We start from the raw sequence: 26,142 nt of genomic DNA on the forward strand, positions 1-26,142 counted from the left end.
TAATATTCTTCTTTGTATTTGTTCACCCAGCAGTCTCTTTTTTTTTCTGTGTGTGGTTTTAGCACGGATTTGATTGTACAAATAACAAGTCTGATTTGCATAGAAAAGTCTCTTCACGTCCTGTCTCCGATATCGTCATACCAGCTCCTCAAACTTGCATATTTGTTTATCAGTGTTATAAGTCCATCATTCATAAGAGACAATACAGGCACCTGTGCTCAATGTGTGGAGAACTTTAGAATCTGATTGGGACTTGGTCAGGGTATCAGTTGAAGCTGATTGGTCAGCTCCTGTTTTTAAAACGCACATAAATTGGGCATACGCACGTCCTTTTTTCGACTTTTTGAATACGGGCCTAGGTGCTCTCTCCTCTAATAGACAACACGCTGCAGGATACGTCCAATACTTCTGTGGAATATAAAATCCCAAAAGAACGCACAGAAAAACATTTAAAAAAATCTATTCATGCCACCTGTTAATAATATAGTCGTTAATGTGGCTTAGTGGTTAGCATTTTGTATCCAGTTTTAGCAATAATAAAAATAATAATTAAAATCAAATTCAGTTTAATTTTGGGTGGATTGCAAAGAAACTGCTCAAAATAAATGAAATAGAACTTGTACTTACCGGGGAGACGTTGTTTCCAAATTCACTGGGGTCCTGAAAGTCCCGTTGTGTTGGAAAACACAAGACAATGGGACCATTACAACCATCGGGGATCCCTGGGGAACGGTGCGTCCAATCTATGTACTAATAATTGCAGTTTCTTATATCAACTCATTGAACTCCACTGAAAATTTAAAAAATTGTTTTTGTTTGTTCTTTAACTACTATATTACATATACTGACAACTGGATTAAATATACGTTTATTATTGGGTGGAGTAATGCTTTAATGTGAGTGGGTTAATGTGAGTTTAGGCATTGAAAGGAAATTGTTAAATGAGCAATACAAGTACACTTCAGTGTCATTATGCCATGTAGGTAGTTGTCATTTGAATAAACTAACTATATTGTCATGACAGTGGATGCCTCATTTAATCATTGCAATGTATTCATAAGTACAGTACCTACTTTGAGCCTGTGGCAGCTACAATCTATTTGCTAGAGGCACATTGAACATAATTTTTTTAAAAAAATAATAAAATTAAAATAAAAGCTTATTTTTGAATTGTGACAATAGCAAATCAAATCAAATGTTGTATCCAGAAATAGTCTGTATAATGTTTATACACGGTATTAAATTTATATACAGAATCACAGAGGGTTAGTGCAAACATTCAGGTTCAGCAAAGAGTACATCTCTTTTATTTATTTTTTTCTTTAAAAATTTATTTTATTATTAATTTAATTTATTGTACCAGTAAGGAAAAAAAAACAAACAAACAGCGAAATGCAATCACAGCAACATTTAAAAGATCACACAGAATAATGAATATAATGCCTTGTATATATTGATGCTACATACAAGATACACCCTACGGTTGGTTCGGTCAAAGATCGCTTACCATTTACAATAAGGCTGAGCAACTGGGGCTGTCTCGAGCTGTTTTGGAACAACAAGTCCCAGCCAGACAAGAGCAGGGAAAAGTAACCTGGGGTACTTCAGCTGTAGTGGAACTACAGTTCCCAGCACATCGGCTATGGCCTAGAAGGAGTTGCTGGGACTTGTAGTACCATTGCAGATGGCCAGTCCCAGGTTTTCTACGTCTGCTTTTGTTATATTTTCATGCTTGTTCCACTGGTAACATCTTGCCCCTCTCTTGACATGTTATTAAGCTGCTGAGTATTGAAGATCAAGACGGTGCATTTTTTGTGTGGCAGGTTTTTGGCTCTATGCTTTCAGAAATGTAGACAGAAAAGCAGGTTAGATATACAGATCGCCCTAAGGGGTACATCATAATAAGAGTGTTTCAATTTACAACATCTGCTCTCTAAGACGGCGGCAAGTCTTCATTTGCAAAGCCTGGTGGGTATCTCTGAAGGTGTAATGCCTCAAGTTAGCTTCTTTTTGTCGTCACTAATGTAGCCATGCACTTACTGTTGCACGCGGACCATATAGTAATATGATTTTCCCTTTATTGTGTATGAGATATACAAGTTTTGTCTGGCTCTGGATTATAAGTAAACATTTTTCCGCACTTAATTAACATACGTATATAAATGAATTTGAGCTGCTATATAGATAAACACGGCTCTGCAGGTATAACAGTGTAGAAACATGCATTGCCCCGCTTGTATACTGTAGGTACATTTCTGCAATGCATTCTTGCCCTGGAAGGACCCATGTGAAATATCCACACAATGGCTCCACGGGGGGGGGGGGGGGGTTGTGGGGGTGAAGGGAGGGGGATAATATTAAGAGAGGAGTTTGAGCATCATGACCCCAAACCCAGCTGGGAATAGCAGACTGGGGAGCAGTGGGGGGGCATGGCTACAGTCAAAGGGGGTCATCAATATCTGATTAAACGGAAGCACGGGAACGTTCTTCATCGAACACACATTTGGAGTCGAGCAACCTTGTGATATATATTTGACGTCTGCGGTTCCTATTGGAGAGAAATTAAGTAGAAATTAATACTATTAAATTGTGAAAGCACATTTTTTAAATCAAATTTAAGTTTTAACAAAATAAATAGATCATACCTCTAGCGAAACCGGTTGTTTTTAGACTAAATTTTGTTTTATTTCTTTATTAAGTTATTTGTTTAGCACCGACATATTATGCAAAGCTGTACATTGAATATTTAATCATTCATATCGATCCTTGCCAGACCACCTTGAAGAAAACCTATGCAAATACACAGAGAACATTCAAACTCCAAAAAGATAGGACCCTGGTTGCGAGGCAGCAATGCTGACCACTGTACCACTGTACTGTCCAAATCCTTGACCCCCTTTGTACTATATTTTCCTGTACAGTCTATTTGTCTTAGCAGTTTTATTAATACCAATTGTTGGACATCAGTAAGATTTTTTTTTTTTTAACAAACAGTTGACATCCCACAGCTAAAGACCAAGGAAAGGTCTACACAGTTCAGGCGCTGATAGCGCGAGATAGGTCATTGTAGTGTGGAGCTTTGGTTTTGGGGGCAGCAGCTGATTGGCTTAAAGAGATCACAGACACCGTCAAAGTTCTAATGTGAAGCCCAGCAGGTCTAGTTATTATTTTTCAATGACAATGATAGGATTGTTTAACTATAAAGATTCATGTTTTGCAAATCGCTGTTTTTGCTCTTGAAGTGTGCAGAAAGTGGAGGAAGCCATGGCCGAATCAATGTTCAGGAAAATAGTATTGCAGTCAGGTTTTGGCAGCACCAAGAACCAATAGAATCAAGCAATTCTGTCACTGGCAGTAAACGTGGGACAGGAGATTAAAACACCTGCTTAGTGTGTGTGTGTATGTATTGTAAATCTGGCTCCTGATTGGACAGAAGTCGCACCAATCTAATATACTCGTGGTAGCTTATTGAATAGCTGGAACATGTTTTGTCAACCAGCACTGTCAGCTCTCTTTCCATGCTGTCGGCATTGCCGAACCTGTTACTGCACACTGGTAACAGCCGGGGTCTGAAGAGGAACGTCTTAGGGGTTCATCAGGAAAGTCCTTAAATAGTATTGCATGTACAAAGGTAACCCAGAAAGTAAATTTCTTGACTATAACCATTTTGTAGCATAGTTGCACCCCGCTTCTCTCCATCTAGACAGCAGAAAATAACAGAAGGATGTGGTCTGTATTTTGCACTCACCGTTACTGGCTGTGTATGAGAAACACTTTTTCTCTTCTCCAGTGCAGCTGATGGTGATTGGGTTATTGCATTTACTGCTGAGCTCGTTGCAGGAAGGGCATTTAATTTTGTTATCCTTTATGTCCTTTGCCGGTACTGGGAAGAAAATGCAGAGAACGATGCTGTTATTGGTTCGTTTTAGGGGTGGAGCTTGAAGTAAGTATAAAAGCATATTTAGTTGTCTTGATGTGATGTTCACCAGACTCTCTAGTGTCCCCCAGTGGCTGCACCCCTAAATTACAGCTCGCTATCTTTCCAGCAGCCCGAGAAGATGTTAATTATGTTCCCTCATAAACTCCCCCATTATGTGAATATACCTCACATGCTTGTCTTTGCCACGGCATATCTCTGTGTATCTAGCAAAATGAAAACATGAGGTATTGGTTCATATTTTGATCAAACCATTTAAGCCTGCATCCCAACTTCAAGGGCACCTCATTGTATGCAGGTCCTACACTGACCAATATGCTTTAAACACCAATAAAAGGCCGATAAGTCTTGTCTGCTCACTCGCCCATGTTTCTTCAATGAAATAAGCAACAAATCATACTTTTGTTCAGTTAATATATTAGTTACCATGATGTTGTTATCAATAACTTGCCTTTCTAAAATTGTAGCCTATCGTTTTGGTGTTGTTTTGTTTTCCGTGTTCAAAAATTGAAAATAAAGGATATATATATATATATATATATATATATATATATATAGTGGCAAGAGCCCACTACTGCAGAAGCACACGCGAACAACTTCTTCCTTTTTATGGTGCTTTATTGTCAGGATGGTAAATATTTTGACACTGTATACTTGCACAGCAATCATGGAGACCCTAAACGCTAGCTATACATAGACCAGCTCTCTCTCAGGACCAGCCAGCTATCCCAGCGTTTGTCTCCCTGAACAAATGAAACAAACAAGCTTTTATACATAATGCTCCTCCCCCAGCCTTAGCTTGATGGACAGGTGACACACCCACCTTCTCTTTAAATGTTTTACTCTACTTCCCTGCTTTCTCTGTATATTGCCAGCTAAATGCCTCCTTTTGTTACAATATATATATATATATATATATATATATATATATATATATATCATAAATGCTATTAAGATCAGTTGCACTAACCTCCTGGTTGTAGGGTCTTACATCTAGCACGGCCTAGCTTGTAAGCCACACACAGAAAGCCTTAAATAGGCCTGACAGACATCTATGTATATTATGCAGTGGTAAAAGTGGGGATACATACGGTGGTATGCCATACTGCGCCTTCTCCTACTGCCTTCATTGTAACACTATCAGATTCCATCCACTTACATTCCCATTACATTTTTCATACCGCCACTTACAAATTTCCACTTCGATCACTGATATGTATATGAGTATTTTACGAAATATAACAGACTGACAATCTGAAACAGCACTTGTTTGAGATTGGTATTACACAAGACTATGTGACATTTGTTGCTGTTTAGTGATTGATGGGACCTAGTACTATCATATGCTACAGCATATTACGTTATATGTGACTGTGTATTGGGGAGGCAAGGTGAGCTGAATTGAAAAGTGGGCCCGCAGACCTGTCGAACTGTTTCATCTTTGGAATTGCTAACTAGGTTATTGGAAATAAAAAATACAATGATGAGTGAGAGGGGGAAATAATTTAGGGCGGTGAACTCTTTTAAACGTGATTGCTACAGTCCTATACCTAATAAATGCATTGGAAAAAACGTCACATGCAGGAGGTGGTCAGAGACGGGAGTGAGAATCAGACTTACGATCAAAGTTTTCGGTTTTGCATTTGTCTCCCTCGCAGCACCTGGTCTCCGCATATAAGTAGCTGGCGTTGAAGGCCATGCTGTAAATCTGTTTGCAGTCTTCCTTGTATCCACATGATTTCACATAGAATTTTGAAGTTGCCTTTGTTACACCTTTTTCTTTTAAAAACAAAAAGTGAAAATAGGAGGTTCACATTTCAAAAACAATTTGGACTTTAAACATCAGTCGACGCCTATTGCAAATACTTAAAATAACATATGCCCAAATTGCTATACCAATATTGGGTTTCATGGAATCAGTTGGGTCTCGAGCTTTCAACAATTGGACCTGTTGAGTAAGTTGTACGACCTATATTTCATAGAGAGATGCTTTCCACAGCACAAACTTTGTGCATTGGTATGATAGGAGTGTAACATGAGCACAGAGTAACGATGTCAGTATCCTATGTAAGGTGGAACTTACCTTTAATAAAGCACTAACAGATCATATGGCTGTTTAAATAAAGGTTCTGTGGCTGACATTATACATCTCTTGTATCTATGGGTATGGATCGCTTAAACAATCAGTCATTGTTTTGATGGCTTAATTGCAGATTAACCTACTTAGTTTTAGTGTATTTCGTTGCGGTTCGAGTTTATTTCTTTTGTCATATGGTTCAGATTGTATCCTGTTTCTTTCATTAATAAATTAGAAAGAAACAATGCAACAGACATTGTGGCCTGGACATTTTCTCTTGATGTTACATTGGAAAGTTCTAGCCCACCATTGCGGTAACTGCGACTTTACTTAGCCTCGAGTGTTACATATGCTGTATAGAGCCAGAAGATGGCCTAAGAATAATGGTCATTCTTGCCTCAGGGGTCTGTGCTTCACTTAAAATTACAATTTACTGTGAGAGAAAATGCATCTAGCAGCAATAATAATGTATTTTGTGAAGAAAGAGAAGAAAACTGGGACGTACCTGTGCGGATCTCGGTGAGGGTGGTCATACATCTGTCAAATATTTTGTCGCAGACTTTCTCGTTTGTGTCGCAAGTGCTCGTAGTGGCATTGCAGTGAAAACAGGTCAGAGAAAAGGCTGAAGAGACAGGAAAATGAATGTGACCGTGGACTAGACAGGAGGGTTACAATGGACACACTGGGGACTCTCTCTGAATTGTGTTCCACAGGTAATTATGAAGAAAATCTGATGTTATATCTTACGAGTTACTCTTCCACATATCTATTGATTGCCTCAATGGTCACCTGCCCTACTTGCATATCGTTACACATTTTTGAGAGAAAGAAAAAAGTGCTTTGTAAAAACAGATTGGTGTAGTTGTACACAGCCAATAGAATATATATAAAAAAAGTGTATTTCAAAGAGTTGTAATCAAATATCTCTGAGCAGTATACACTATACACAGCATTCTAATGGCCATTATACATTACTCAGAGCATTCTACTGACCCAAGTACACTACAGAAAGCATTCTAATGACTATTATGTACTACAGAGAGCATTTGACTTGCCAATATAAATTGCAGAGCCCATTCTACTGACCAGTATACGCTACACAGAGAATTCTACTGATCCATATAAACTTCAGAGAACATTCTGATTATTATACACTACAGAGAGCATTCTACTGAATATGATACATTTTAGAGAGCATTCTACTGACTACTGTACACTGCAGAGAGCATTCTACCGACTACTGTACACTGCAGAGAGCATTCTACCGAATATGATACACTTTAGAGAGCATTCTACTGACTACTGTACACTACAGAGAGCATTCTACTGACCACAATACACTACAGAGAGCATTCTACTGAATATGATACACTTTAGAGAGCATTCTACTGACTGCTATACACTACAGAGATCTGACCTTAACACAGTACAGAGAGCATCTATATACATTTACAGCAATAATTCTGGTGACCATTATACACTGCAAAGAGCACAGTTGATACATAAAGCAGAGAATAAGATCTGGAGAACCGGCTGGGGGGCCGCAGATGAAGACTCGGCAGGCACCAGTTGTCCATGGCTGACCTACATCTTTCTTGAAACTCGAATTGACAAACAGAAAGGCAGCAAGGTAACTTGCCAACAATAAAGCAATGCAGTCTTCTGCCAAGAATGACATTTAGGTAACTTCGTAATGAGCCACCAATGAAAAGACCTCTGATCTGATTGGCTGCACTACCGGTCAATGAAATGATACCGCTACTTGTTTGAGTACAGCAGTTTTTCTGTATAGCAGTTCCATCCTTGACAGAGCAAGAAGAGAAGAAGATTGTGGGCAGCACGGTGGCTCAGTGGTTAGTACTCCTGCCTCACAGCACTGGGATCATGAGTTCGATTCACGACCATGGCCTTATCTGTGTGGAGTTTGTATGTTCTCCCCGTGTTTGTGTGGGTTTCCTCCGGGTGCTCCGGTTTCCTCCCACACTCTAAAAACATACTGGTAGGTTAATTGGCTGCTATTAAATTGCCCTTAGTCTCTCTCGGTCTGTATGTTAAGGAATTTAGATTGTAAGCTCCAACGGGGCAGGGACTGTTGTAAATTAGTTTGCTGTGGAATTAGTGGGGCTATATAAATAAATAGATGATGAGGATGATGATACTTGCATCAGGAGTACAGGCCATGAGCGTGTTTCTAGCATGATAGTCCAGATAATGACAACGTCAATATAACTAACTGAATTAACGGTAGCGTAAATCTTGGGAATCGGCAGCAATAACTAATGAAATTCAATGATAATCAAACCGGAACAATGAATGCAGAGTGTGTATTAGACAGATGAGGAGAGAATACTGTATGTTCTTCTACGAATAAAGCATTCAATTAGGTGACAGTAAAGATAGTATCTTGAAGAGAACAGAGAGAAGTTAATTACAGGAAGGAACAACAATAAGAGTGGGAATAGTACTGATAAATATTATTATGATAAGATAATTAGGATCCTTACATCTGTCCTACTTCCTGTAACCGTTATGGTGGGATGAGGAAAATGAGATTGAATGTGAATAATTACATTGGGCAACGCTGTATCAAGCAAGGAAAAGACAGAGATACAAAGTAACAAAGTTTATTACTGGGAAGAATCATAATGATCACTTGATAAGATGCTAGCAATACAGTAGTATGTGTACGGTCAATATTAAGTGACTCAAGCCTACTAAAGTTATTTGAATATAACAATAATTACAAAGAAAACAAACGTGAAGTGTGGTGAATGTCTATTGAAACTCACACTGGGCAGTAGTCTAGTGTGATGCCAAGAACTGTAACTGAGAACCAAATTCACATTAAGTCACATATTAAGTTTTACTATTTTGGTAACTAAAAATAGCCAGGACAAGTATCCATTTAGAAAATATTCTTAATAAAATTTGGATTTTTAAAAAACAGCGACCTAGGGGTAAATGTATGAAAGTGCGTTTTTTTTTAAACTCGCCGGAAAATTTCCGGACAAATTTTCAAATTTTACCTGTAAACTCGCCGATTTCCGGCGAGTTGAAAAAAACGCACTTTTATACATTTTCCCCCTAGTAACCCATATACAATAAGGAGTGCATTCTAGTGACCCAATCTATACTACAGAGAGCATTTTAGTGATATATACACTTTACAAAGGACATTATACAGACATTATTCAATATAGGGAGCATCCTAGTGACCCCTATACAATATAGGGAGCATCCTAGTGACCCCTATACAATATAGGGAGCATCCTAGTGACCCCTATACAATATAGGGAGCATTCTAGTGACCCCTATACAATATAGGGAGCATCCTAGTGACCCCTATACAATATAGGGAGCATCCTAGTGACCCCTATACAATATAGGGAGCATCCTAGTGACCCCTATACAATATAGGGAGCATCCTAGTGACCCCTATACAATATAGGGAGCATCCTAGTGACCCCTATACAATATAGGGAGCATTCTAGTGACCCCTATACAATACAGAGAGCATCCTAGTGACCCATATACAATATAGGGAGCATTCTAGTAAACCATTTACAATACAGATAATTGTCTTGTGGCTAATTTACAATGCTGAGAGCATCTTAGTGGACGCAATACTATATAGCCCACAGGAGTTTAAATTGGATTCTGAAGAGGACAGGGAGCCAACGTAGCGACTGGCAGAGAGGGGTGCCAGGGATATAACAGAGGGAGAGGCGATATAGCAAAACCCAACCTAGTAGAGGCAAGAGTAGGTTAGAGTGTTGGTGTTCTAACCATGGAACTGACACAATCAGGGCAATATCAGATCTTTAGAGATCTCTTAAATGGACTCAATTGTGGAGCCAATTTATACATGATGGGCCTGATTGAACACGGCACGTATTCTGAGCACAATCCACGTTCATTATTATACCTACGTATTTAGGCTTTGCGTATCCACGAATTCTGCAAGGAATGGATTTCAAGATACGTGCGCTGTTAAATTCAGGTGTAGGTCTGTCGTGCTCGACTGCATAAGACGCTGCAGGATACGTCCAATGCCTATGTGGATTGTAAATTTGCAACCGAAGAGAACGCACAGGAAAATAAAAAAAAGGAATTCATGTCACCTCGTAATAATAAAGGTATTAATGATAAAACATTTAAAAAGAAAAAGTTTTTTTTTTTTTTTTTTTTAAATGTTCTCTCCATGAATTCCATATTAGAATGTTGTTAATATCTAATGAACAATACATTTTTCCAGTTGCTGGTGATTGCAGACACATGTTCTAACATGTATACAAGACTGTCATCACTACTGATCAGGACTTAGACTAGCCCTCTAGCTGGTGCGAGAGATATGGCAGAAAAACAAGTAACTTTCAGACGCCCAGCACTCTCTTTGGACGTAGCTGCGTGTGCTTGAGCTTGGCATGCCCCTAATGTGCATTGACTACGGTAAAACGCCCCTTTGCCGCCCGGTTCACTCCCCGAAAATCATACGCTGCAGTAAGTGTCCTTTGCGTTTGCAAGCACACGGAACATGGCTGAGTTCAAGGACGTTTCTTCCGATTCTGGGGATGCTCAGAGTGATGTTGCGGAGCATGCGCACAAAATCGACTTTGTAGAATCAGGCCCCATAACTTTCCAAAGAATGCAGATGTTACAGATACGGTGAATAGGATTTTGCTCACTGGAGAAGTAGAAGCAAAACTCAAAGATTGTATCATTGGATCTTCGCCCCTCTGAGAAGCAGCCTATTCCACCACAAAGCTCGATGTCCATGAAATTTCTCTCACTATTATTTTCTTTTATTTACACAGTGACCATATTACATAGCGCTGTACAGAGAATTTTTGGCATTCACATCAGTTTCTGTCCCTTTGTAGCTTATAATATAAATTCCTGACCACACACACTCATAGGCTAGAGTCCATTTTGTCAGAAGCTAATAAACTTTAACCTTAATTAAACGTTTTTGAACTGTGGGAGGAAACTGGAACACCTGAGGGAACCCACACAAACATGGGGAGAAACTCAACACGGATAGGGCCCTGGTTAGAATCGAACTCCTGAACCCGGTGCTGTGAGATAGCAATGCTAACCACTGTGCAATCACCTCCCATCCCTACTGATGTGACATTACCGAGACTCTCCAGGTTCCTAGTGAATTGCTAAACTTCTCCCTCGTGAAAACTGGCATTGCCCAAAAAATGTCTGCCTCCTTTTTGTGTAAGCCAAAGGTCTCATTATGTTGTCCCCTTTAGCAAAGACGATGCGACCAGTAAAATAACTGGGTGACTTGTCCTTTGCAGATTGTCCTTTCTGCTTTGTTGTTCCACACAGCTGAGTTATCCAGGTGCAGGAAAAACACGTCCCGTGATGAACTATTTTCAGCCAGATCTGGTGTCCAGGAAACTATTTTTAGAGGGTGTATTTCGATAGACGCTGTTACATTTCCGATCCTCGTGATATTAACTTTTTTGCAAAAACGCACTTAAATAAGTCAGCACCAAGGGGAAATCTAAATAATGATATCTTTCAGCGCTGAACTCTTTGAACAGCTTGTAATTAGGACAAGAGGTAAATTGAGCTGTTTCAGTTTTATAGAACTATGCACTATTGTGTTATATAGTGTGTGTTTATTATTACTTTATCATTGACAATGTGAAATGTGTTTCCAGGTCATTCAAGAGTACTCAGGGGCAAACGCAGGATTTGTAGAGGTGGGTTTCCACATCACGCCACCAGTGGGCGTGACCAGCATGCATGGGGGCGTGGCTATAATTTTAGACCGTGCTTGGCTGCTCTCCAAATCTTCCTATCCCCATAATATACATGGGCAATACTGCGTGCACTACTGTTAGGTGCACGCAGCTCTCTCTTTTCAAGCAGAGCCGTGTGAAGCGGGGGCAGGGTCCAGCCACCTCAATTATACAGTGCCCCAGGCTTGGAGGGGGGTTTTCCAGGCACTAGGAAACCCCCCCCCCCCCCACCCCTCGGTTTGTCTATGAGTACTTATGTTATTTTGAAGTTTCACTGTAGTGGATCCTATAATTAAAAATCAAATTCAGCGTAGCAGTCAAAATCCCATTTGAAATGCACCTGTTGCCTACGAACAGTGGATGCAGCCATTTTTGTGGGCGGAACCTGTCAATTCACTAGGAGCCAATGTCATCACTAAGTACGGTCTCTGCCTTGATAATGTCTCTGGTATCTATGTAATTAATAGGGTTCATCCTAATAAATATTGGTTTGGCTCACATAGTGGCTGCTGTGTTCATCTGATGGGTGCAGTTTAGGTAATATTGCGTAATATCCCAGGACCAAAGCCATTGGAGGAGTTAAGCAGGTAGTTTTAATATGTCCTGCCGTGCTATTTTTTTTATTTATTTGATTATGTACTAGAACAGTCATGTCAAGCTGGTTCTATGGGAACAATAGGGGGCTGGTGCAGAATTGGTTGCAAAATGGGAGTAAATTGCTCTAAAACCCAAAAAAAGAGGGTGAAAAATAGCGTGTTTCCGCTCCTCAGTGCCTGTTTTGCAATAAATCATCATCATTATTTTTGCACCTGCCCTATAACAATTGCAGAAGATATGTCTTCTAGTCATACTTGCCAACATTTACAACCTGAGGCCCTGTGTAAGCATTTGCGTTATATTAATCTGTACCTAGTGAATTATTAGGCTACGGTTTTACAAAAAATGGTACAGCCCACAGAGTGGCTACAACCGTACCTCCCAACTGTTCCAATTTAGGTTGAACAGTCCCGATTTGAGGGTTCTGTCCATTAGTCACGACCGCGAGATACCTTTGACCTGACGGAATGTTGGGAGCTATGTACCCTTCACCACTACTTTGTATAGCATAGTAAAGCAGCTGTCAATGGGTGCTATGGCACTGGGGGTAAGAGCAGCCTAATGCTTTTTTTTTACTTTGTGTAGGTGATGGGTTCACTTTAAGAAATTCTACAAAGGTGTAAATGCTGTTTGAAATTATGTAGACTCTTTGCCCAAAATACTGGTCGCTAACTTAATAATTACATAATAATATTTACCTATTTGTATATTTGTGAACGGTTGATTGCATGAAATGTTATATGTCTAAGAGGTATAAAAATAAGATTTTTAAGAAATCCTGAGTGGAGATGTGTGTTGAAAAGCCATAAAGGATGTTATTAGCATATACATAGCCTCAGTGACCTCTCATGGTAGGGGGCTGATGGGGGTAGAAATTGAAAAAACCCACAGACTAACAATAGTCTCTGCATTTGGACACAGGGACCAAGGCCCTGAGTGGTATAATTACAAGGCTAAAATTTTCCAAAGAGATGTTTACAGATCAGAGAATCCCAGTTATGTCTCGGTTGATTCAGTATATCTGTAAATGGAATTCAGTTGTCTACCTAAGCAGAAAGCTGCTACTTCAAGAGATTATTATAATCTGAGTGTGGTGGGCCATGGTTTGGGCACGATGCAGTGTTATGGGTGTGGGCATGGATAACAGATCCCAAACCTCTTACTTGACTGACCAGGGGGAAGGAACAATTATTCAGATGCAGTACAAACAAGCCCAATATGACTGTACAGCACTAGAAAGGTATTGAGCAGGCAATGTTGATGGAGCATCACTTCAAGCAGAAGTGTTTTGGCAGGTGAGCAGGGACAGCTGTCCTGCACTTTTTAAAGCCGTAGGTGTCACGTCTGTGGCCTAATCAAGCATTAGAAAAATAATATATTAATGTGGTCAGGATCCCTCCCCAGATGTGAAATATTTTTGACATGGGAAGTCACTATATAAGTAAACCAGGGGTTAATGGAAGCTGGTATTTTATGTCTTGTTGCCTAGGTGGATTGTTTATGCAGAGATATCACAGTCTCTCATAGACAATCATTCAGACACAATTTATTGCACAGCCCACAGATGCTGTTGGATCGCGCATTCCTTTATAGTCACAAAAACGTACGTCAAATTAATCATTTTTTTCTTGTAAGTTTTTGGGGGTCAGTCTGCTACTGAGAGCTGTTCACATTCTAGCCTTCCCCAAAACAGCTTTGTATTTGTATTTTTGTATGTCATTTTTTTAATCTTTTCTGTACAACCAGCATTGTGACTTTTTTCATATAAAAGTCCATTTGATATTGTTCTGTCTTTGTGTTCTTAACAAATGCATGTGCCAGTAGGCTTGGTTGTTATAATGCTACATTTAAGGCAGATACTTGTTTGTTTAACAGTAGCTGATTAATTTAATTTGGGATTGTATGTTAGGAAAAGGCAAACATTATTAAATTGAGTTTAATATGACAAAGAAAGTCACAATGCCTAATGACAGAAAAAATATACAAAATTGACACGCGGATCCACTTTTATATAAAAGTCTTTTGGAAACTGATAGAGCTGATATAATAGTGGAATAAATATATTTTTATTTTGTGGGCATTATATATGGGAAAATGGAAATAATAGAGGGAAAATTCCCTTTTCCATGAACCTTCCCTTCAATTTTATGCAATTTTTGCTACTAGAATATTTATTTCAGAATATGATCAGCTATTTTTTCCTGTATAGGGATAATAAATATGTGTACTTTATGCAAGGTCTGACATTGTTATAGGGTCCAGGGCAAAGGTCTACAATTTAGTTCTCTTTTTCTTTATCCTCATTCTGTGATGTCACTGTACATGACACAGTGCAGAAATACTTCCAATGGGAGTAAGTTAGGATAGAGCTTGTGGTGGAAGACCAAATAATAGGGGACTAACACCATTTGGGGAATTTTGTGACCCTTATTCTGTGGTTTTATTGAGTTGTGTAAGGTCCTAGGGAATAGTTTTATTTATTTTACTTGTATTTATTTTAAATGAATTATTATTACTATAATTAACAACTTATGAGTGAATTCCGTTGGCCGTGAAGTGCCATGATGTGTCTCTGGATCAGTCTGTGAAGACAAATCGCGTCAAAGTTTTTGCTAAAATCTCAGCTCTTTTTCCCTTGCATCCCATACAGATACGGGGAGAGAATGAGCAGAGATTTGTTGCCGTATTTACCGGCAGTGTGTCAGCGAGACATTGAGGCTAAATCCGGCAGCACCTCGTGGCCAGTTGAATTCCCCCCTATAAGTTCACTAGAAACATTTGACAGGACCAGGGCATGATATCGGTAGCTCTTCAATATGTCATGTGGGTTGCAGATTGCATATTGTTGGGAATTGGTGCCACATTTAAAACAATATTCGTGGTTTGGAGTATTACATATCAGTGTTAACTTTTTTTTTTTTTTTAATTTGGGTGTTTATCAGTTATTATTGTTGTTTGTGTTTTGTTACGTTGTGTACAGTGTTATGGTGATTTGGCATTGGACATGCTTTAGAATAAACTGTGCATTGGAATTATAAAATAGTCAGCTGTATGGAGATTATGTACTATCGTCCTCAAAAAAGTGAGGCTGATCCATACGTCGGGCTGTATTTACCAAATATGGCAACTAGGCACTTGTCTAGATCAGCACTATTAAGGGCTTCACCAAATAAATATAGAGTGCGTACTAATGCTAATTAGTCACTTAGGGCATATCCACTCACAGTGCCTAAGGGAGCATTAGCTCTAAATGAGTGGCCCATACCACAGTGTTCTCAAGCTGGTCCCCAGTGCTGACTTCCATATATTTATAATCGTCTTACTCACTAGACCCTTCACTGTTCTCTGCTCTTCTACAGCTGTAATGCTCTACACTCAGAGTTCTTCAATAATCTTCATTTATTTTACATTTATATTTTAGTTTGAAACAATATAGAATGAATTTGTTATTTTCTTCTCTGTGCTACAACACTTTTAATTTGATACACTGTTTTGCCTTCTCTTGTTGTACATCATCTTCATCATCATCATCATTATTTATTTATATAGCACCAACATATTCCATAGTGCAGTACAATTGTACATACAGTATTGCTTTGCCCACCACTGCGTTCAGTGGACATAGAATGAACGGACCTCAGAATAGTTATCAATTACTATCATTATGCGTTGTACTTTTTCCAAATGTCCCACTGACCAAAAATATGGCAAGCTGCTAAAAGGGTCTCTTGGGCATTTTGCAAAAGTACAGCGAGTACTAATTGTACACTCCGCTTACTGATCTATTAATACTATCTATTCTATTAATAATCTATTAATTACCATTTTGAGAATCATTTCAACAGTGTTCATCATTTGGTGTAAAATCACCTGTAACTTTATTCATCAGAACATTTTTGTTGTCTCAAATAATGTATTCGCTTTATTCCTCTAAACACCGAAAGGTGACTGTACCATGGAACCACTGGCTTGGATTAAATATAAAATTTCCCTGCTGGCATCTTCACTGTATGCCAAGACAGACTTTAGTTGTAACCAACCTTCATTTCCGGGTGATTTAGAATTGTGTTTATCATTAAGGGGATAACATTGGGGTAATTAAACTATTTTTTTTTTCAAAAAAGGATTTATATAAGTGTTTAAAGCATATTTATTCCTGGGAGAGAGTGACCAAAACCAAACCTACAATCGCTCTTTCATAAGTCTGCATGAGAGGCAATAGATGGCCGTGACATCACAAATTAGCCGATAGTGTTAAAAAAAGAGAATTATTATGATCTTTAGGTTTTCCAGCTTCAGGAGGATTTTAGATTACTAGCTGGTTCATACCCTCCTGCAGCTTGTACTAAAAGGATCACTGTCTACATTCAGCTGTGTCTTTATATCATCAGGCAAATTTGTTTTGTTCCGTGGCCTTGGTATCTAATACAAAGCTGATTTCAGGATATAATTGTATCCAGTACAGAGAACACATCAGCTGTGTTGTATCTCAGAATCTCCAGCTTGTGGTGTAAATACAGGCAGAAGGGTATGGACAAGACAATAAATCAAAGTGATCTAAAGGTGGCGAATGTAAACGTAATATCTAACGTATCACTAAACCACCTATAAAATTGTAACAAAAAAGCTGATACAACTGAACTTAAATTTTAACAGGAGGTTTGTAGACGGTAAGGAAGGATGTTGTACAAAAAGTCTGTAGTTGTTTCTTGTTTTTTTCGGAAAAAGTTAGAAATATATTCTGATTAACAATGTAGAAAAATACATATTTCATTAACCAATATTATTCTCCTTGCAGAATGATCTGTCTGGCATATCATGAAGTCAAATTCATCTGCAGTTGTTACTTGGAAAAAACAGGTAACACCCATTTTTGGGACTTCCATGAAAAAAAGTAACACAATTTAATAGAACACATGAATTTTCATGATCAAACTTCCCTTTAGAGACATGGCATAGGATTACAACGTTAAAACTACCAATTTACCTTGAAATTGCACCGCAATTTGTCCATTAACTACGATAGTCTTATGCCAGAGGAAACGCTTTAAATGGTCCCTTGGTGGTTTATGTCTGAGTACATTCTCGAATTCTGCTGCCCTCCTTACTAATTGGTGCAATAAATAAAACACACCCATTTATAGCTAAGTGGTCGCCATTTATTGCTGGGTAGGCATAAAACAAAAACACCTACGAGGGTGATCATTGTGTGTTTGGATATGACAGATATATCCAATAAATGGCACTTAGAAACATTATTTACGGTAATGAAAAGTGGAAACAAAAAAAAAATAAAAAATAATGTTGTGGGTGAAGCTGGAATGATTTCAGGAAGTCAATTAGTCTTTCACAATCTCCAGGGGTTTCTGCCAAACGTGAGTTTGCCATTTTACATGTCACTAATGGGTGTGAGGTTACAGAGCTGTCTTTTGGGAGGAGGTCTCAATACACTTTGTCTCTTACCTGCAATCTTCAGGGAGTTCTGTCTGTTACATTTGATGTACTCTAGACATCCGGTACTAATGTGTCCTCACGATTTAATATCTTCCCTCTAATTGGCACTTGCGGTGCTGGAAGGGGGGGGGGGGGGATTGCATATCATATCTCGGTGGTCTCAAATCCAAACCTTTAGGGTCCGTCTCATACTATAATTCTGAAACTGAACTGTAGTTCTCTATATTCCAGGTTCTATCTCTATCTTTGTATCCCTGTGGAACGTCAGGCTGCAGATGCCCATTTAGTACAATGTTCGTCACAGCCAGACATTATCCAGACACTTAGGTAGTCACACAGCACTGAGCACAGAGCAACTTGCAAACACACACAGACAGTCATATCTAAAATTGTATATATCAGAATGAATGAGACAAGCACCTCAAACAAAAAACAGGCTGCAGTAGAATAGGAAGACTTTAAGCTATAGAGAGACAAATAAATGCAGTTAAATTGATAAGATACCAGTAGGGATGATTGCACAGATACAAGCAGACAGTAATACGATCTAAGAGATTTCGGCATGCACACAGGTACACATTGCACTAGCCACACACACGTCTAGATGGATAGATGCACAACCTCGCACGTAGTAATCTGCTCACCTCCTTCCAAAAAGGCAGCCACTAGGCAGAGAACAGCTACAGCAGGGACCATGGTGCTTGCCTGCAGTTCCTTGGGTGCTGTGATTCTGTTAGAATGCACTTGATCATCTCATCCTAAGGGTGTGGCGTTTTATACGCAGAATGCAAGGGGGGAGAAGGGAAGGATTTTGTACAGGGAGATAGGGAGGGGGGAGCAGACCAATGAGAGCTGGGATAGGGGAATGAAATGTGCGTAATTTCAGAAAATGCAAAATGTTAATAGCAGAATCATTTGGCCTATATTTCTTTACTGCAACAGGACCCCCAGGACGTAACTCAACAGAGACCCCCCCCCCCCCCACCCCCTTAACTATTCAGATGATAACCATTCTGCTGCCAGGGATTTGATCAGCATCCTTAAGGTGGGGGGGCACTTATTTTTTTCTATCCCCCCCAAAAAACAACAAAAACAAACCGTTACAATTAACCCTTTAAATTACCAGCTATATGTGTGAGACGGCTGTCTCACTACTAGAGTCCTGCTCACCACCAGTTTTAGAGTAAGTGATACTTTAACCCCTGATATGGATTCCTGCAAAAACAATTCCCTGGCTGTTGCAGACAGCCACAGCTGCAGTGCAGTTTTTACAGACTTGTAGTCAGAGTCAATAATTACATGGGAGAAAAAGCAGATCACTTTTATTATTGAGAGCTCAATGGGTGTATGTATGTATGTAGCAGACAAGTTATGGGCAGATATTCAGACTGATACCGCTGTGTTTACTCGTCAGTATAAATCTCACGTCTGTCTGTTGTTGGATGGAACCAAATCCATCTATTCGATACTCCCCATCTTGTGTGTGAGTGTGTCTCATATGTTGGTGTACTTTGCATCCTTCTGTATAAGGGCGGATTAGGAAATTAAAGTGGCCCTTGAAAACTATTCTGAAAGTGGCCTGATGTTGTAGACTGGGAGAAATTGTCAGTAGGCATGGTCAAATCAGCATTAGGCGGGGCCATCCGTATAGCCGTTGCACAGTGTTGGCATCAGCCCATACTCATTTCCTGTTTTCTCCCCCATTGAAGCAAATGGGCAATGCAGTGTGCGCCACTGTTAAGTGCACCCGTCTCTCTCTTCATGATCATAGCAGTGCGAAGTGCAACAGAATCCTGTCTGCATGGGATAGTCCCCCAAAAGCGCTCTAAGCCATTCCATCATTAAATTAATAGTCTCATCACCCTGCCATAAATGATTTGGACTCACCAGCACCACACTATTAGATAGAATTTATAGTCCCCATTCTCACCAATAAATTAAAAATTCCAACCCAACATTAAATGTATAGTCCCTATACTCACCCACCATAAAATAAATAGTCCCCACCACCTACACCAGCCACATTACATTAAGAGCCCCCCCCCCACAAACCTTCTTCCATCTAGAGTCTTCGTCTTGTTGGTTGCCTACACAGATGGGGTGGTCTGTGTATGTCAGGAGGTGCGAGCCCATGTGTGACTTCCTCCCTCATTTTCTTTTATTTTAATATGTAATTTAGGATTTTGGCGGTAACATCAGTATGGCCTTACATGCGCAAGAAACGAAGATTGTTTTTTGTCAATATCAATATAAATGAGCATAAAACAGTTTCACTTAAAAACAGTTGGGAAGGGGCATGAGGATAGGATCAGACTTTTTAGGAGCAGATGGAAGGAGAGAGAGAGAGATATGGGTAGAGCCCTGGTGCAATAAAATTGGTTCTAAGTATCATTAGGTCTGTCTGATCACGTGACCTGAGAGGCGGGAATTCAAACCAGGGGCAGATCTAGAGAATTCTTCTACCCGGGGCGATTTAGGGGGGGGGGGGGCGATTTAGGCCCCGCCCCCTTTTTACATCCGAGGCTGCCGGCGGCTGCATACTATGTGCAGGTCCGTTCGGCAGTGACAGGCAGGGACAGTGTGTTTAAAACACAATCGGAGCAGCCGGGCAGCACACTGTCCCTGCCTGTCACTGCCGAACGGACCTGCACATAGTGTGCAGCCGCCGGCAGCAAGCCCCTGCTAGGGGGGGCGATCGCCCCGATCACCCCCCCTGGATCCGCAACTGATTCAAACTTCCCCACTATTTAGTCTTCACTCTGACACTCTCCTGTGTCAGAGCAACAAGTGTACTTAGTGTCTAGCTTCTCCTGATCCCTGTGCTTTCCCTGTGCACTTCTCCCTGTGAATACTAGCTGACTTTCTGTGTACCGACCCGGCTTGTCTATTTAACCCTGCATCTGCTGAATCCCTGGCAACACGCACTGGCTGACTTTCTGTGTACCGAACCGGCTACAGTTTCTGACCCCTCTCGTGTTTGTCTCCTCGTGCCTCTCTACTAGACAGCAGGGTACGTCTGGCTTCCTACTTCTTACAGTTAAGCTGTTTAATATACAGCTAGACGAGGCCTTTTACTGTGTTCCCTGAACCATTTACCCTACTACTATCTCTCTGCCATGCCGGTGGGCTAACCTAGGGGCCGCGACCTGCGGGCCTCCGGCAGCTAAAACCATCCCGCCTTGCGGCGGTTCTTGGAGAAGACCGGGGCGTCCGTTAGACTCCGCGACCTGGGAAGGCCAGTGCCAATACCAGTTGGTAGTTGTCTCCATTGAGACGTAACAAGTATGAATTTGAAATTGATTTGAAGCCCAGATTACCAACCCAGAGAACATACTAGTTCACATAAGGAGGAACCCATTGGGGAGATTTCCACCTTTTTTACAATATTTGAGTAGGTTGGTAACGCCTTTAAATCCATCCCGCTAATTCAGGTTGTGACAAAGTCTGTGTATTTCACCACCGCCATTAAAATTATATCATCCATTGTCATGTGATATTTGATCCAATGAAACCATTCTTCGATTGATGGAAGGGACCGTGGCTGCCAATGGACAGGGTTCAAAGCTCTAGGAGCATTATTCAAATGCTACATTGGAGATTTGTTGCATTTAGACAGTGGTATGTTAGAGAATGAACCAGAAACCAGTCAGCTGGAACTACACGTCTGGATTTCTCTCTTCACTCCGAAAGGGTACAATGTAGACCCACTTTTATCAAATATGGTAGAGAAAACCCAGTGAACCCATTACATCTCCATCAGTTCAGAGACAACCCTTGGGAATATCTGTGGATGGTATCAAGGCATCTGTACCACCTAGTTAGTTGTTTGTAATGTGTCTCCACCATCGAGGAAGTCAAGGATCACCCATGTGTTGCCTGAAATACTTTTGTCCAGGAGATTTGTCCCACTGATGTAAGAAGGTCCCATGCCACTAGGAAACATGCCTTAGTATCAAATAGTTCATCCATAAGAACTTTATAAGTTATATGGTTTACATAGGAGAAGTACACATGGGGGCTCATGTAGAGTTGGATGTCAACTTTAATTGCGTAAAATACACATGTATCTACTGTGCATGAGCACAAATTTATTTCTAAAGTACCTATGTAGACTCAGATGCATCTTACACATACTACTCTCTAAGCTTAAGTGGAACGGAAAAAGGAAGAGGCATTACAATGTAGGCCAAGTACAGTAAAGGCATATTCACCTACTTGATCGAGACAGCTGCAAATACACCTGTCAAAAGGCGTATCTCTGATGCTCCACCTCTGGTGCAGATTTGCTCTGATTGGTCAGAGCTTGTGAAAAACAATCTTATTGGTTAGAAGTGGTTAAACCCCATGATGGCAGCACCGCATCCTGTTTTTCCCATCGGTTTTGCCGTTACCGTCCTAGGTTGAGATACATGCAGTTCTGCATGCAAATTCATTTTTTTAAATGCGTTTTTATGTTTTTTTACGTTAAATGCGACCAACTCCGCATGAAGCTCATGTTCTCAAAGTGAGATAATTACCTATAATCCTCACCCTCCAAGAGAACAGAAAATGTCGTGTTTGAGTAAAGCCCCACAACTTTTGCCCTGGGAGAGAGATCTTTTCCTGTAGTTCTGAGAAGAATCCCAATCTCCCAATGACTACTAATTGGCCTAATCGCACCTGCCCAAGTCCAAGTCTTAAGCTTCTCTTGTAGGCTAGGGGGGAATCTGGATTGAATATGAATGGAGTTAGAGATGAGAAAACTGAGGAGTCTGTTCCCTCCAGCAGTCCAGCAGTATTGTGGGCCATATTGTTAGGTAGGCAACTCTTAGTATTGTTTTGAGCCCTAACAATATTGATAAAGGCATCAGCAGAGTAGAGTTCTCTACCTTCACCCATTTCTTCATCCTATCCCTCATGGTCCAGTCCAAGATTCTGCTTAGAATTTTCACATGTTGGTAACTCGTGAACATGGGTAGACACAAACCCATTGGTGCTTAAGACTGTAGATCACTTTATGTTTAAACCTCAGTCTCTTGCCCCCCCCCCCCCCCCCATAGAAAAAGACTTTTGGAGATCAACTATGAAACTGGTAGGCATCCTCACAGGGCTGTCTGAAGGATGCAAAGAATCTTATGTACATTGATTTTAATGATATTGACTCTAGCCAGGAAAACCTCTGTGAAGAACATAATATGAAGATCAACAGGGATAGAGAGCATCCCTGGCAGGGAACTGCTTACTAACAAACCAGGTCCACTGTCTGCCTAAGGGGTGGAGGGGAGTCAGACACGGTTAATGTTATGTATATAGTTGCAGATTCTGTTATTTGACCTATCCATGAATGTGCCAACTTGTCTATGGCTGAAAAGCAATTTGTTCTTCAGTAACTTGAGTGACAGTGGAAAAAGTATAGTCCCTCTCAGATGGGTGGAGTACCTCCCAAGTGTCGGCCAACTGGTGGTCATGGAATTCTTTTCTTACTCTACATGCCTCCTGTAATGACACCCTCGGTGCCTCTGCCAATGTATCTACCTGGGAGTCTAGAAACCAATTGTGGTCATCCACACACTGTTATGGTCCCCTCCAATTTGTCTCCTATTTGCTCAAGAGATTTTATTAGGAAGGCCATCTGACCTTGAATAGAGTCATAGAGGTTTACAATGGAAAACAAATGGGTACATACTTTAATCAAGAGGCCTTTACCAATCTCAAGTATCTAGACTTCCCATTCAACTGATTATTGAAGAATGTCAAAGAATAATGGTAATTTCTCAAACCAGGTGTTCCATCTTTTTTACAATGCATTACTTGGATGAATGCAATGTCTACCTTTTCAATGTGCAAGGTACGTGTGTAGGAATCCTCCATTTTGCCTGTAAATGCCAGTCTGTAGTCTACTTATACACCCTCTCAATATACATATTCCTGCACTGGGCTCTTCTCACTCACCTCTAAGAACAGTGGAGACACAAAGCTAATATTAGGTTTTCATCCTGTTTGCATTCTGCTTGTTGCACAGGTGTGTCTTCCTCTGAGTGTTGATTGGCAGGCTGCACTTTATAAGCTGTCACCTGTCCTACACTCATTGCCAGTGATAGCGTTGCATGCTAGCTTCCTGGTTCTTGTATCTGTTATCTGTGTGCTTCTGACCTTGCATCAAGCAGTTCATGGCACTGCATTCACTTGTCTCCTGGTTCCTGATTTCTGGCTTTGTATCTGCATGTTTTTCATATAGCTCTACACAGTCTCCCCAGGCACGGACTGTGGTAATAATTATTGCTCTCTCTGTGTGGCATTCACAGTAAAGACCGTGACTCATCCATGTACTTCCTCAGAACCTGTGTTTTCACCTGTCTTCATTGATTACTGCAATATCCAGTGTGCTTGTTCTTAGGCAATCATTATATGCGGTGAGCTGCAATAAACTCCATATTGTTTTCACTACAACATCACCTCGTATTCTTGTGAATTATTAACAGCTAGTCAGGTTTCTTCTATTCCTCACCTCTGAGAAGACAACATCACCCCTCCTCCACCATACCTCATGGATTTACACAATGGGTAATGTATTTCACTCCAGAGACAAACCGTAACTAAGTAAAACTATGAGAACATGGAAAGGATTGTAATGGCTTAAGGATTGAAGATTACTACGCTAAGAATGAATGATATTGGTAGAGATGATAGACAACAAGGATTCGACAGTGATTGTTATGGGAGTAGAATAATAATGCTAGGCTATTGTTACCAATGAGTATATATTGAGCTTGATGTGATATATGGATTACTGGCAATGCAGCGTGTTGTGGAAAGACCGTGTGTTGTGGAAACAACCGCGTGTTGTATGAGAATTCAGTGTATGATTAATAATTAGGTTGTATAGGAGTATGTATGATGTTATTTGGATTGTTTGGGATACATTTGGAGTTTGACTGTTCATATAATATAGCTTGTGGTATGTATGAGAATATGGTGAATGGAATACATGTGAGACAATAATATAGTTTGTGATTTATACATTTTACTTGGAGTTTGATATTGGATATATGAATAATACTGGGTTTATAGAGCATAAAAGATGTACGAGGCTATGGATGAGCTTTTATGAAACATGTCATTGGGATGTGTGGAGTTTGTGATTCATATAGGCTGTATAGGGGGTTAATATGGTGACGTGGTATAAAATGTGTTTAGTGGAAGCTGTATTTAGTAGAGGCTCTATTTAGTGGAATCTTGTGATGTATACAGAGTTTGTGACATACAATAATGGCGTTTTTGTGGTAATGTTGTGCATAATGATCTGTAAGAGAAGCTGTACTAGGCAGTGACATTACCCTGGGAAATTTGTATGTCTGGGAACTTGTGGCAATATGGCACTGGAAAGCAGTGATGTTATTGTCGCGAAGGAGAATGCTGTACCTGCAGGTATTGGCACCGCTTCACTAGGAGGCGCGGAGTCTAACACGCCGCCGGTCTTCGCCAGGGACCCCCGCAAGGAAGTTTGGACTTCGTGGCGAAAACGACGTGCAGGTCGCGGCCCTCCCAGGGAGCTTCCTGAGAGGTGGCGAAGGTATCGTGGTTGTACAAGCTGGAGTCAGGAACCGAGCGGGCAGATGAAGTACAGAATCGGAAGGCAGAGAATGGTCAACAAGCCGAGGTCAATCCGGAGAGAATTATGCAGAGCCAAGGAAGAATCCAAAAGAGGGTCAGGAGGAGCCGGCTCGGTACGCAGGGAATCAATAGGAGTAATATATATATATATATATATATAACTATATAAACGCTGGAGGCTAGATTAATAATAAACTAGTTGCTCTGGCACCAATATGGTTTCAGAGCCATCCTTATATAGACAGAGGAGGGTTCTCATTGGTGGCCAGAGGGCGGCGGTCAGACGCGCTGACCGCCGACCGGAAGTCGCGCGTCCCGTTGCCGTGGCAACGGAAGCGCATGCGCGCGGCAAGAACAGGAAGGAGCGTCTCCGTTGCCTGGCAACGGAGCGCTCCGTGGGAGTAAGACGTCCATCCTCCGCCAGCGGGGATGCATGGGGACAGCGTCTGACAGTTATACTGGGAAGTTTTTATTGTGCTTAACGATAATGAGAGTTGTAATGGAATAAGGAGTTGTACTTGGCAGTGAAGTTGTAGTATGAGTAGTGTAGTGTATGTACCGGAACAGTGATATATATATGTATTGTTTGCAACCTGTATTGGACGTAAGGATTATTAGGATATTACTGCACTATATGTTAGTCAGACAACATGTGAACTGTAATGAATTATGGGATACATGCACATACACACATTCATGAGGAGGATATTGTGACACGATTATGGAGA

General features: G+C 40.5%; 1 protein-coding gene and 1 long non-coding RNA gene across 2 annotated transcripts in view; one reads left to right on the top strand and one right to left on the bottom strand.

The window, feature by feature from the left end:
- LOC142106574 (uncharacterized) overlaps window positions 1-26,142 on the top strand; it is a 114,845-nt gene that overhangs the window by 6,614 nt on the left and 82,089 nt on the right. The window contains exon 2 of the long non-coding RNA XR_012679744.1: window positions 17,166-17,227. This is a non-coding gene — a long non-coding RNA (uncharacterized LOC142106574). The remainder of the gene's footprint in view (window positions 1-17,165; window positions 17,228-26,142) is intronic.
- Window positions 1,432-18,602, bottom strand: LOC142106573 (phospholipase A2 inhibitor and Ly6/PLAUR domain-containing protein-like). Its single transcript, XM_075189557.1, has 5 exons — window positions 18,466-18,602; window positions 6,520-6,636; window positions 5,558-5,716; window positions 3,749-3,883; window positions 1,432-2,548 (listed from the first exon to the last, which is right to left on the bottom strand). Exons 1-5 carry the CDS (start codon window positions 18,515-18,517, stop codon window positions 2,358-2,360), a joined length of 654 nt encoding a protein of 217 aa, XP_075045658.1. The 5' UTR covers window positions 18,518-18,602; the 3' UTR covers window positions 1,432-2,357.

The sequence above is a fragment of the Mixophyes fleayi genome, chromosome 11 (assembly GCF_038048845.1).
Source record: "Mixophyes fleayi isolate aMixFle1 chromosome 11, aMixFle1.hap1, whole genome shotgun sequence".
Taxonomy (NCBI): Eukaryota; Metazoa; Chordata; class Amphibia; order Anura; family Limnodynastidae; genus Mixophyes; species Mixophyes fleayi.

Coding starts and splice junctions, on each gene's coding strand:
- LOC142106573 (XM_075189557.1), bottom strand. CDS start 18,517: ATGGTCCCTGCTGTAGCTGTTCTCTGCCTAGTGGCTGCCTTTTTGGAA. Junction 6,637..18,465: donor GGCTGCCTTTTTGGAAGGAG/GTGAGCAGATTA, acceptor CTGTCTCTTCAG/CCTTTTCTCTGACCTGTTTT. Junction 5,717..6,519: donor CCTCACCGAGATCCGCACAG/GTACGTCCCAGT, acceptor TGTTTTTAAAAG/AAAAAGGTGTAACAAAGGCA.